Source organism: Staurois parvus, unplaced genomic scaffold, assembly GCF_062004578.1.
Source record: "Staurois parvus isolate SC_StPar_1 unplaced genomic scaffold, SC_StPar_1.0 ptg000438l, whole genome shotgun sequence".
In the NCBI taxonomy this organism is placed as follows: domain Eukaryota; kingdom Metazoa; phylum Chordata; class Amphibia; order Anura; family Ranidae; genus Staurois; species Staurois parvus.
The window spans coordinates 305,280-319,640 of NW_028318234.1; the positions used below are offsets into that span (position 1 = coordinate 305,280).

The window sequence follows — 14,361 nt, forward strand, 5'->3', positions numbered from 1 at the left end:
ACCTCGAACTGTCTACCTTGCAAAAAAGGGGTCACCTGACATTTTTGGGCCTCAAGAAATTAGTTTGGTCATCAATACTTCAGGATTGATAGATTTTTCAGATATATACCATAGTTTGGTGAAAATTACCCAAATCAGTGTTTATTATTTAGTTATAGAATCCACAAAGAAATGTAGCAGAATACATCTTGGCCTAAATTTATGAAGAACATTTATTTGCAAATTTTATAACAGAAACGAAGAAAAACTTGTTTTTTTCTAAATTTTCGGTCTTTTTTTGTTAATTTAGAAAAACCCCAGCGATTACATACCACCAAAAGAAAGCTCTAGTTGTGTGCACAAAATGATACAAATTTAGTTTGGGTACAACGTTGGATGACCACGAAATTGTCCTTCAAAGTGCTAGAGCACTGAAAGCTGAAAAGTGGCCTGGGCAGGAAGGGGGTAAAAGTGCCTGGTATTGAAGTGGTTAAAGAGGGACTCTGCATTTAATTGGTGTACGGCTCATCTCTTCTTTGGGGTACCACCATAATGTTGATTTATTTATTTATTTCTTCTGGAGTCCCCTGCTGGCGCTCTGCTTCTTCTCATCTGCAAGTGCCTCTCATCAAGCCCTGTACTGAGGAGGCGCCTGTGCAGGCACGCTCAAACCAGACTGTATGCATCCATAGGTGAACACAGCACTGCTCAGCCAAGCCCCACACTCTCTACTCACAGGATTTGACTGGCAGAAACAGGAGCCAATGTTTCCCACTGCTGCCCATGTATCCTGTGAGAAAAGAAAGGAGAGCGGGGCTGAAGACAGGCACAGTGCTGGATCAGTGGAGGAACAAGCTGTGGAAGTTTTTTTTTTCATTATTGCAGAGATAGCATTAAGGTAAAAGCCCTTTGACCTTAGAGCCATATTAAGCCTGCATTCACACCTGAGCGTAGCGAATTACTGGTATTTGAGAGTTTGAGCATTTTTAGAAGTGTATTACAGTCACTTGAGAAACATATCAAGCATTTTACAGCTTCAGGCGTTTTTGTTTAGCCAATAGAAAGCACTAGCAGGAGAGGAGGAAATTAGGGGTGGAGAGCTGCTGTTTGAGCAGAAAACAAAATGCTCATAAAACGCTCAAGTCACACGGTTTCAAGAGTTTCTTTTGAAGTCTATGGGACCAAAAAAGCTTGTAAAAAAGACAGGAGTTTTCCTTAAGGTGACAAAACGCTTACTGTATATGTGAACAGGAGCCATTGAAATGAATGGGATTTGGCTTGTGGAGCATTTTAGAGCTTCAAGTTTTAAGCAGAAATCGCTCAGATGTGAATGGGGCTCAAATAATAAAAGCGCAAATAAAGTTCCAATGTTTCCTGCAAGCAGGCAGCTTTTTAATGCTGAAGAGACATGCAATGGTTCTTCTGCAATCAAATACACTTACTTGTGTATTTGCAACATCCCCCTGCATGTAAATTGAGCATGCGCAGTCCAGTTTACAGTGACCAGCCCAATCCCTGAGTACCGAAATAATGGCCTTCTGCACATGCGTGCCTTCTGGCACACTAGAGAAGTTGTCGATGCCGATGAGGGACAATTGGAGGAAAGCCGAGTATAAACTGCCTTTAGTTCCACTTTAAAAAACATTTTTTATATATGTTTTGTTTTTTTTTTGATTGTAAGCTCTTATGAGTAGGGCCCTCTTAATCCTCTTGTTTTGGTTGTATTGTAGCTGTACTGTCTCCCATTACTGTATATTGCAAAGTGTTGATCAAACTGTTGGTACTATACAATTCCTGAATAATAATAATAATGGCTTTTTCTCAGCGGGGGAGTGAGGGAACACAGTTCTGGCACCTCCAGCACTGAATGTATGTTAATTTCCAATGTGTGTGGGTGGGGTGTGCTGGAGGGTTTATTGATGCGAGTGGGGGATTTATTTTTGCTGGGGGGGTCTTCTGTTGCTGGGGGGCGGGGGGGGGGGTATCAGTTGTTGCTGGGAGGGATCTACTGTTGGAGGAAGTCTATTGATGCTGGCTGCTGAAGGGTCTATTAATGCTGTCTGCTGGGAGATCTGTTGTTGCTGGGGTAGATCTATTGTTGTTGAAGGGTTTATTGTTGCAGGGGGGTTCATAGTTGCGGGGGGGGGGGGGATCTGTTGTTGCTGAGGGGGATCTACTATTGTTGCTGGCTGCATGGGTCTATTTTACTGCTTTGTGTGCTATTAGAGAATTCCATACAAATTATTTTAACCACAAAATGATTCTGATTACTTGAACTACAATATGGTTCAAAATTTTCTAAAAGAGGCAGTGCTGGGAAGTGGAACTAAGGGATGGTGTTCGCAGGTGGTTAAGGGGCAGAGACAAGGGGGGAGTTCCTGCACCTATTCTGAGAAAAAAATCCCCGATAATAAAAAAAAATATATACACTAAGACATAACAGTCTAGCTGGGTTTTATTTAAATTGGTTCACTCAAATGCAATTTAAAAATAAATATCAATATTTCATGAACTTACCCCGCTCACAGGTTGGCAATCTGGGATTCCACTGGAAATCTTTTCCACAGGTTACTCTGTTTGCACCTTTTATTGTATAGTATGGATCACACTCTAGTGTTATTGAATTATCAACACTATATCCATCAGTTTTCATCCCTCGTATTACATTTCCATGTACCACTCTAGGCTCTGGACAAAATGCTCCTGTGAAATGCAGGCAAAAAAGGAAAAGGCAAAAAATAGCAGATTTGGTTATGCTCTTTCAGAAGGCCTGAGATTTTGTTTTGGAATGTTTTACACTGTATGTTTTTTTCTCCATTTATCTATTGAACATATTTTTAAGATATTGTTTTCAATATCTGCACCCTGTATATGAATACATTCACCCTACAATGTCACATTTCTATTAACAGTTTATTTCTAGCCCCCTTCACACCTTCCAGCAAAATTAGAGTTAGATACTTACGTATTTATTAATACATATGTACCTAATGGTTTTTGGCCAGCTATACTGTACAGACTTTTGAGAACATGGATTTGTTATTAAAAAAAACCAAAAAACACACAGCTATTTAAAGCTCAACTACAACCTTACTCTAAAGTAGAGTACACACTGAGAAAATTGGAAGAAAATTCCATTCAAGGATCGATCATTTGATTTTCATATAGTGTGTACACAACTTTCAACATCCGATTCAGATTTTCCAAACAAAAAACTCATACGTGAACAGAACTAACGATTTTCATTTAATGTGTACAGTTTTCAGACACTAAGAAAACATGGATACTAAAGACTGCACATAATCAGAAACAAAAGAAAAAAAAGACTTTGTAGTTTGAGAATCTTCATACAATTAGTATTGTAACACCCTCCTAGTTAACTAAGGGGAGCTCTAGCTTCAATTGTTAGACAGGGCAATAGCAGCATTCCAGGTGCAACAGTCAGAGGGAGGTTAAAATTGGGTCAGAGCTGAGAGGCTCTGCACGCCAGCCTCTCTGGAATTTCCCCTGCTCTAGAACTTTGGAGAAAGGTCTAAAAGCAGTGGGTGGATCTGAGGAGTGGCTGGCTTGTACTCTTAAGGATTTACTGAAAAAGATTTGTGAACAGTATGTTCACCAAAGCGGTTACATAAAAGGACCATGCGGTAACCATCCCACACTGTGTATATATAAATACAACTTTATTGTGTATCAAAAATAGAAAAGCAATAATAGCCAATGAAACACAAAAAATAATAAAAACACCAGTATCACATCACTCCAGACAACGTTGTATGTAACACCATTAAAATGTAAATATGACGTCATGGTATGGCTATAGCCATTATAAAGTTATCATTGCAACAGAAACACTTCCAGTCATCTGTAAGCTATAAATATAGCCAACTGGGCTACCACCACCGGGATATATTATTAAAGCGGGATTCCACTCACACTGCAAAAAAATAAGTCAGCAGCTACAAAAGCTGTAGCTGCTGACTTAAAAAACAGCCACTTACCTGTCCCACGATGTCCTCCCCCCAGCCCTTTTCACCAGCCGCCCAGTGTTCCAGGCGCCAGCATCTTCAGTGTGGGCACCCGGCTGTGACAGCTTACGACTTCACAGCTGGGTGCCCACTGCGCATGCGCGAGTAGCACTTCACTTCCTGAATGGCCCCGTAGTCTTCTGGGACCTGTCATGTGTCCCAGAAGACTATGGGGAGGGAGGGTAGGACGACAACTTCCGCTTCCGATCACCTAGGCGATCGCAGTGCAAGTGGGACCAGGTACCTGTCAATTTTGGGTACCCGCTCCCCAAAGTTGCCAATCCTTAATGGGGAGCGGGGCACCAATCTTTAAAGCGGAACTTCCCCTTTTGGGTGGAGCTCCGCTTTAAGGACTAAAGTGTCTACATTAGTCCAATGATTCCTGAACAGGGATAAATAGGAGTCTGAAAATTGTCACCAAAGATACTGATAATCCTGTTACCGATAGGATAGTATATACAGTCCCACTGTAGAGATCACAGGATATTGCTTTTCTATTTTTGATACACAATAAAGTTGTGTTTTATATACACTCAGTGAGAGATGGTTTTATATAACCGCTTTGGTGAACATGCTGTTCACGAATCTCAGTAATATGGTAATTTTGGTTACTGGACCGCACTTATATTGTGTAGCGGAACCTAGTGAACTTTTAACCTTCCCTTATACAGTATATATCATAATTTTGTACTCTTAAGGGACCCTTGCCAATCCCTAACAGGAAGCTTGGCAAGGGGCCAGGACAACCCTTAAAAGTGAGAGAGCCTGCTTAGTGGCAGGAGAGTTTGGGTGGAAGATGGAGAAGTAGGCTAAAGTGCAGGAGCCTGGGAGGGGGTCCAGATGGGAGAAGGACTCACCTACAGACGGAGGAGCTGGACAGGAAGAAAGCTTGCACCCTCATCAGCCCCCTGAGAGAGGACCACCTGAGCAGAAGAGGAGTGGCTCAGCTTGAAGGCCTGGTAGCAGCCACCAAATCTACAGCAGCACAAGAGAGGGACAAGCGAGTAACCCTACATCCCCTGTGCCAGATAGGGGAAGGAGCACTCTGGTGGGAAACCAGATCAGCAAACCTACTGGGACTGTCTTGCTTTTAAAGTGGTAGAACTGAGCTCCCTGTCCAGGGATTTCCTTCAGGCAGCCAGATTGAGGAATATTTGGGGTCTAGAGAGGTACACTGGGAGATGCTGGCTAGCTCACCAACAGAGACTGTGTTGCAGTGGACATTGTCCCCAGTTCATTGGTTCCACTGGGCATCCCATTACCCCTTTCCCCATCCAATTGATATCCCCTCTGTAAAATATCAAAAACTTGCTCAAGGACTGATTTTTGGCTCCTGGATGCAAGTCTGAGAAATGCGTGTTGCCTGGCTGTGCAGGACTATAGAGGGGCCCAAAACGTCAGCAACTGCTAAGGGGGTAGTGCTATGGCATCATCCTCAGTTTCATCCTGGTGTAAAGCATCGAGGAAAACTGGACAAACGTTCGTCCGATATTCTTCTAGTGTGTACCCAGCTTTATGCTGGCCAGATGGATCTTTTTTTGTTTTTGATCAGTCAGCCAACTGGTCAAAAAAAAAAAAACCATGAACGGTTTCCCCATCCACATGTAGCACACCCTTGAGTGATGCTTGGCTAGATATATAGGTTCAGCTCCCATCTGAATCTGGTGACACCTCCGATTATACCCAGAACACTCCTTCAATAAAACCCATAAGAAATATTCTCAGAGTGTCAAAGACAAACCCTGAAAAAGAACTAGCTGATTTAACACAGGTAATGTACATAAAACACAGATACCACTTTGCATAACACAGTTAGTAAGAAGTCACAATTCACTCGCCAAATTCTCCAAAAACCGACTAGTATCACACTGACTAGGGTGACATATGAGAGTGACATTGACACATGACACAATAACTTAATGAGATTTAGCAGCTTATTGACATTTGCTATAGCAATACGATCTAGAGCAGAAATGTCCTACCTATCCACTGCCCAATGGGATGAAACTTAAAGTCTCCCAATGTTGGGGCCCTTTAATCAATGGAAGAGCACTCACTTTCTGCATGGGAGAGTATTTGTAATCCAGGGGTAGCAGGATAGCACAGTCTCCTTTAAGCAGAATCTTCCAGTGAACATTGCAATAGAAGAAAAACACCACTTCAATAAATCTTTACCATACAGGTGAAATCCTGATATACTGACATTTGCTCAGTATATTCAAAGCAGCAAGCTTCTGTGGGGATTTGGAACTAAACACACTCTTCAGCCACAGCACAAGTCTTGAGGAGACAAACCAGTAATATACAGAGACAGTTCTCTCATCAATCAGCAGCAGGAATAGCTAATTCTGAGCAGCTTGGGCTTTCCAAGATCTGTGTCACTCTGAGAATTAGAGCATGACCATTCTCCAGAGATGAACAGCAAGTGTAGCAATATCAAAATCCCTTTTCATCACAGAGTACTGTTTCTGGATTGTCCTCTAGATAGCATTAGACAGTAGTAGAAATCCTCTCTTTCAGCAGCTCCAGACTTTGAGAGACACATGCACTCGAGTGGCTGTAATCCTGAGTATCAGGCAGGACAATCCTTGATTTGCACACTGTCCTCCTGCAACAATTCCTCTGCTATAAACTCCCAGCCCAGCCCATGGGCTCTAGCAGCACAGAGAGTGAAACTCTGATTTACGCCAGAAGCCCTTGCTCCATGCGGTTCCCTGAAAATGTCTGCCTCCCCACATGTGCTTCTTCCTTTTTCCTCCCTCCTTTCCTCCACAGCCAATCATAAGTTCAGCTGCAACAGTGCTGCTATGGGTGGATCCTTTTCAGCTGTAGCAACAACCAATTAGAGCACAGTCCTGCTTTTCCTGTGTCACTCACAAAGAAAAGCAAAAAAAAAAAAAAAAAAAAAAAAAAAAAAAAGCTTTGCAACGGCTGTTTAAGATTTAAAGCAATCAGCACATCTCTACACATAATCAAGGTGGATAAAGGAATCCTTACAGCTGTGCTATTGTAGTCTGACAGAGGGACTCCTTTGTCTGCAGTGTAGACCGAATTAAATATTTCCAACATTCTCATCTGAGAATGACTTCTCTTGAGTGAGAACGACCAGAGATGGATCAAAATTCAGCTGGTCTCTACTGAACCAGCTGAGTTTTGATACATCTTTGGCCAGCTTAAACTGGTTGTAAGGCTGTGTGCAACCCCTAATACGTACCTGAGCCCCATCATGATCCAGCGATGTGCACGAGAGCCTTGGCTCACTGGGGACTCTTCCTCTTCATTAGCGGAGACAGCAGCAGGAGCCACTGGCTCCCACTGCTGTCATTCACAGCCAGTGAGGAGAGAGAGGGGAAAGGGCCAAGCTGCGACTGAGTGAATGGACATGCAGAGCACTAGCTCGGGAGCAAGCCTGCTTGGGTGCCCCTTAGCAAGCTGCTTGCTTCGGGGCCACTTGGCTGGAGGTTGGGGCCAGGAGCACCGGTGGGGGGCCCAAGGAGGAAGGATCAGTGCTGCTCTATGCAAAACCATTACACAAAGCAGGTAAGTATAACATGTTTGTCATTTATTTTATTTTTTTTACTGCCTTTAATATCTTCTTCTCCTGTACTGAAAATGCTTATTCTGATTTCACTGCACACTGAGCTTCTCAAAATGTGCATTAGAAGCTGCATCTAGCCCTCTCCTCCGCAACCTTACTTTACCCGTCCTGCCCATTTTTAAGCTAGGTCTACATGGCTCAAAATTTACAAAATTTGAGCTATGAGTGGCCCTGTCAACACCACCCGACTCTACAAAAGTTGTATAAAAAAAAATCAAAAGAGCCAGATGGAAAACTCATCCATACAGAGACTGCATCCAATCTGATGCAGTTGCTGTTCAAGCATTCAAACAGACGCATGTTCTGTGGCTGCCTGAATACAATTGCAAGGCAGTAGAAAGTCTTTCTACTACATTCAACCTAATTTTAGGCAGGTCTGACCAAGAACCATTCAAATTCTGCTGTACATGTGCCAACAAAGAACATGCTGACAGGAGGAGAGAGCAGTCCAAACAGAGGAATATGCTTCTGTCACTATCCAATCACATGCAGGCTGGAAGGTGAGAAAACTGTATTGCTTAACTGCAGTACAGCGAATTGGTTCAACAATCTATGTGCTGTCAGTCAAAGCTGTGCAAGTCTCAGAAATGGCTGTACAAAATTACAAATCCTTTGACATATAAAACATTTCCTATATACATATGTATTGTAACTATGTATTCAGATATGTGCCTGAGGTTTAGCTTTAATACTTACCTGTACATTCAGGTGGTGAGGGGTCCCATCTACTATCCATATTACAAACTATGGTGTCTGATCCTTCCAGAGTAAAACCTTTCATACATTCAAATCTTATCACAGAATTTAAGGTGTATGGACCAATGAATCCTGAAAGCTTGCGTGAGTGTGGGACTACAGGTGGCTCACAGTTCACTTCTATAATAAAAACAACCAAAGATTATGACTAATTCATAACTGACAAATTAATAATGCATATTCTTACAATAAATGTATTATGTATAGTAGGGATGAGCTGAACTGCCCTGGGTTCAGTCTGAGCAGGGTTGGGCAAAGTGTGAACGCCGAACCCAGCCCCCTTTGAAATCAACTGAAGCTAAATCTTTCAAATTAAAAATGCCCTTTTTCTGGGCTAATAGGAAAAGAGGTGTCAAAAATAGCAAGGGGTGTACACTGTCCTGGGGAACATGCACCAATGTACAAAAATGTCTTTTACAATTCCATTTGAAAAGGAGCCGTGACGTTTTTAAATGCTTAAAGTGAAACATTTAAAAATACCCAGTTTCTTTAAATAAACATGCCTGGGGGAGCCCTAATTGTCTCTGAAGGGCTTATTAATTGCTGGAAAGTGACATTTCACTGCTGGCTTAAAAAAAACAGCACACAGACCCCTCCAAGGGTACCTTTTGGAGGTGTCTGTACTGTCTATGTTCTTTGTAATTGTCAGTTTTGCTGTAGCACATCCTATAACAAGAATGGAAAAGTCAATATGGGTAGGCCCCCCTAAAAATACATACCAAACTGTTTGGGTCTGGTATAAATTTTAAAAGGGTAGCTCATGCAAAAAAAAAAAAAAAAAAAAAAGCGAAAAGGAAAGAAACAAAAAAGACCCTTTGGATCATGTATGGATGTTGAGGATCTCAATGTAAAAAAAAAAAAAAAAAAGTTCTTGAGGTCCCTCTAAAACTCCATGCCAGACCCTTTGTCTAAGAATGCAGCCTGGCTGGCCAGGAAAGGCAGAGACAAGTGTGCTCCCCCCCCATCCTAAACCATACTAGGCCACAGGCCCTCAACATGAAAGGGGATGCCTTCTTGAACCCCTTACGTTGATGAGGAGGAGAGCCTCTTTCCACAACCCTGGCTGGTGGTTTTTGGCTCATCTGTATTTGGAAGGCCACTTTAATAAGGGGGTCCCCCGATGCCTACCCCATCCAACGTAGTACCCCTACTTATTAACAAAAAAAAGAAATAAAGGCACCCAAATGCTTGACAAGTTCTTTAAAAAAAAAGAAAATCCTCCTAAAAATGTCCCTTGCCAATCAGGATGTCAACAGCTATATAGGGGAAGGTGCAGGAAGAGTGTTGACATCATTGCCCGAAAACGGCTATGACTATATTTAGGAAATGTTATTACCCAAATATGGTCAAGTGGCCATATTCAGGCAGTGATGTAACACCTCCCATCCTCGTCCATTTGCTTATGTGGCCGGGTAAGTGTAAGTGAATGGGCCAGGTGATGTCAGTGGTTGGCAAGAACGTGTCAGATGCAAGAACCTGTTGCTTCCTTAGCAGCCAGTTGGAAGCTGTCCCATTTGTCCATGCTGAACACCATAAACTTTTTGGCATTCAGATAAATGTCCAAACACTTTATGTAATTATAAATGCATCTCAAAAGTATGTCCAACGCAAAAAATGTTTTGTTTATTTATTTGGATAGAGTAGGAAAAAGCTTATAACATGTCAAGTTTTATGTCCCTCTATGTGCCCATTGGGCATTGTCTATCTGTCCTAGTGACCATTGTCAGTGGTACTGTAAGTGAGGGAAGATCAAAAATATTTTATTATGGAACAGGAATATAGGGGAAACAATTTTTCAGGTGGCAACTGTCTGTTGAGGGATTTTCTGCACTTTGTGGAAATTCCTTTCCACTTTCTGTGGGGTCTACAGATCAAAAAGTAAAGGGAAAGTGTTGACGCTTGTCACTAATCTGTCCCAACACAATCTCACTGGCCCACCATTATGATGGGTGGTCACTGGACAGTAGGAAAATGCAGGAAGTAGGAAGGGTTGGGGAAGTTTTGGCACCATAGAAAGTGCCAAAGCTTTGCCTTTCAGAGCTGTCTGGGAACTCAGACATGACAGGTTTGGTTTTTTTCTCTTTGTATCCAATGAAAACATTTTATTTCCAAATAAAAAGACTATTTTCAGAATATTTGTGATCTCCAACAAATCACCAAAACCTAGACCCAAGGAGGAACTGATTTGATCATTGCCGGAACTGCTAAGTACATGATTGTTAAGAAATGATCTATTTCATCTGTCATATATGGTCAGTTCTTCTGTGTTCTACTAAAACATTCAAATAGAAATATGTAAAGAAAAAAAAAAAAAAAAAAAAGGAAAAAAATCCCACCTATACAGCGTGGCTCAGGATCGCTCCAATTTCCATTGTCCATGCAGAATATGGAGCTGTCATGCTCTGTTATCATGTTAGGGATACTGCATTCATATTTTACAGCATCTAAAAACTCATACTCTTCTTTCACAGGGGAAAAAGTCCCATTAAGAATTGTTGGAGGAGGGGGACACATTGCCGCTGAAACGCAAAGATAGATATTTTCACCATGTGGGTGTGTTTATTTACATTTCCCTTTTTTTTAAATAATAATAGGGGTACTAATGCACCATTGTACTCATTCCCTTGGTAAGTGGCAGGTATCTGGAAGCCCATTAATAAAAAAGGGGCTTTTGGATAGCTAAAATACCCTAAAAACCCCCACATACTTTTTAGGGGATTAGATGTAGGGACTAGATGACTTGCAAGGGGGGGCAGCTTTACCCTTCTCCTTCCTTGCAATGTACCCTCCAAATGTTGAAAAGCATGTGGCCCTGCCATGGCACAAGGTGTGCTGCCTTCCTTTCCTTTAACAGGTAGATTTGTACTGTCCCTTAGAAAATGGTAAACAAATGACTCAGGGAGCTCCCCTTAAACTTTTAACCAGACAATAATCCATGTATGCAGCCTCTGTGGCCAGAAAAGGGATAGAAGCAAGCATGCACCCCCCCCCCCCCATTTTATATTGTGTCCTAAGAAGAGATTCTTGAGAGCTTGCTTTTTCTTTTTATCAGTGTTTTCCCAAAATAGCAATCTACCTTCACCTGGCCAACCTATTTTGCTGAATAAAAGTCTCCATTGAGTTTCTGGAGAACTCATATAGAATGTGGATTTATATTGTGCAAAGGTTAAAAGACACTCGGAATGACTGTTCTACCCACAATGTATCTATAGAGACTTGGCCATCTTTGTGGTGTACATCTCTGCAAAACATGCACAAATAATACCTGTTAATTTGCTAGAAATCCACCATGCTCTTAATGTCCTGATTGGGCTGACAACACAGTGCCTCAGCTGCACTAAAATCCCAAGCTACATTGTCCACTCTGCCTGCTGAACTGCACAACTCTAGCTATACCCCATCTCTCTGGTCTCCATAGCTTACATTGGTTTCTTTCCCAGCAAAACAATGCTGCTACCTTGATTTCCAATAGCCTTTCCAAAGTGTAGGGAAAGGGCTCTTGAAAAGTGTAGTTCTGGGGGAGGTGTCTATGCCTGTGGGAGCTAGGCTCTCAGCAGCTGCTTTTGGAAGTTTACAAGTCTAGTGATAATGTCAAAGGGAGCACTAAAAGTTGGTACTCACTACAGGAAGAAGGGACATGTTCTAAAAGTGGACATATGGGGGAAAATTTGAGCAATACCTGGACATACACTTTATGATGAAGCTTTGTTTTACTTCAAAGCAGGAAAGAGATACTGTTTTTACTGAACATGTAATAATAATTGGTAACATTGACATGTTCCATATTGATTTATGGGAAGTCTGTACATTAATGACATTACAATTTAATGACATATCCACTGTAAAGAACTTCACAACGTGCTTTGCTGTTCTTTAATAAGTTTGAAGCCTAACCTTCACAGGAAGGAAGAATGTTACTCCATGTTCCATCTGCTTGACATTCTCGGTAACTCCTTTTTGAAATCATATGGAACCTTGAGAGATGAATACATAACCAAAAATATATAATTTGGTCACCATATCTTGCGGGCTACATGTACATGGCTGTAACACAGCTGTAAAAAGTTTACTGATTATTAAGCAAGAGCAAAAGTTCCTGAGTAAATAGATTTTTAATGCACAAAAATTGTCCTGTTCTTTTTTCAAATGGTGTACATGTATATACATGCCACAGATGCAGATTTTTGGATTCTAAGTTACAGATCTGAATTCAGTGCAAATTTAAGCACCTCCATTGAAAACAACGCAGCTGCATACAGATCCATAAATAAAAAGCATTTGTATGCGTTTTTACTGCTGTGTGAATGAGACCTTACAGCGATGTGCTGATATGCTGAAGGGCAAAGGACAACAAGGGGCTAATTTTAAAGCAATTGAAGATATCAGGAATTTTATTCAGCCGATTTCAGTGGCTTTTTGTTGATGGTCTTCCAATTTTTAAAGGGGAGAATCAAAAAAGTATGAAAAAAAAACTGGAGATAGGAAAAAAAAAAAACAAAAAAAAAAAAAAGACTGCGCCTTAGCTTTCCCTGCATGTCATGCATTACAGCAGGTCAAATGGCAAAAAAGAGAAATATTTCTGTAGAAGGTAAGTTAAAGAATGTTAACCCAACATTTCATGTTCCTGATATGTGCTTGCTGTACCATTTACTTATATTAAAAAGTATCCTGATCTTTGTATTGCTTCCTTTGTGTGAAATACATGGTGTTTTCTCCAGGTTTTACTTTCCTATTAAAACTGACCACACCAAAATGACATACCCCTCACGTGTTACTATTGCAAGAAACACATCTTATGGGCAGCAAACTAAAGGCGCTTAAAGGATAAGTTCACCTTTTAACAAAATATAATAAATGCACATTTTTTGCAGGCAAAAAATGTGCATTTATTATTTTTTGTTTCTGGAGCTGGTGACATGCAGGTCTCCTGAAGACCTGTCAGTATATCTGAATGCCCATATGGGATGCACCGGCAAGCAGATATACTGACAGGAAGAATCAATGAACTACCATGGCGCTCTACAGTGCCGTGGTAGTTCATTGAGAAATACAAGCCAATATCCGCAAAGGATGTCAGAACTTTTAGTTCATTCATGGAACACTGGAATGAATGACACAGCAGGGCAGACAGACCCACATGGCTTTTTTTTTTAATATTGTGACAGTTAGCAGGGAGGAGAAGATCCCCCGCTAGCTGTCACAACGCAAAGTGGGGAGGAGCAGGGGCCAGTTGGTTCGTAACATGTTACAAGGTGAACTTATCCTTTAAAAAAACCATGAGTTCATAACGCCTTCCATGCTACTTCTGCCACCTTTGCCGGGGGGGGGGGGGGGGTCTCGATGTTGATTAGCAAACCTTTTCCCTGTGTTGCTGCAGCTGTACATACTGATCCCCAGGGTAAATATTTTGTGCCGGTAACTCTATGGCATCTGTGTTATATCATAACTGCTATTTATGTTCCTCCTCCCTCTTGCTTTGTTATATGCTGTGCTGGAGCGGATTACCCTCTACTGCCCCTTCAAACTGCTCCTCATAGGTGATTTCAAAGCCATCCTTTCTCCCAACTTGGACAGGCCTACACCTCCTAAACACATTTCTGGTGATCTTTCCACTTAGGCCCAAGCAGCTGGAGTCACAGAAATTTGGTGGTGGAAGCATCTGAATACCTGGTCTTACTCTTGTTTTTCCACCTCCTACAAGACCTCCTTGTGTATTTACCTGGCCTTTGCTAACCCCACCCTACTGACTGATGTTATGGATGCTTTGTTTTTACCAAGTGGGTTGTCTGACCATTGCCCCCTAGCTCTGGTTCTCCATACTTTATGGCGCTTAGGGCCTCACTGAGTTTTTCACCCTAATGTTGCTGAAGAGATACCACCGCTTTTGACTGAATACTGGGAAATAAATACAGGATCTTACTCTCCAGCTGTTGTACCAGCCAGGAAACACCTGACTTTGCTCCGCAGAGCTTGGTGGGAGCAATACCTTAATGAAACAAGTTG

At 41.7% G+C, this 14,361-nt stretch overlaps 1 protein-coding gene across 1 annotated transcript in view; it reads right to left on the minus strand.

Moving 5' to 3' along the window:
• Window positions 1–14,361, minus strand: part of LOC149454083 (C4b-binding protein alpha chain-like) — a 49,396-nt gene that overhangs the window by 19,982 nt on the left and 15,053 nt on the right. The window contains 4 exon segments of the mRNA XM_089687799.1: window positions 2,497–2,682; window positions 8,299–8,478; window positions 10,695–10,877; window positions 12,253–12,332. Coding sequence (XP_089543925.1) covers window positions 2,497–2,682; window positions 8,299–8,478; window positions 10,695–10,877; window positions 12,253–12,332 — 629 coding nt within the window.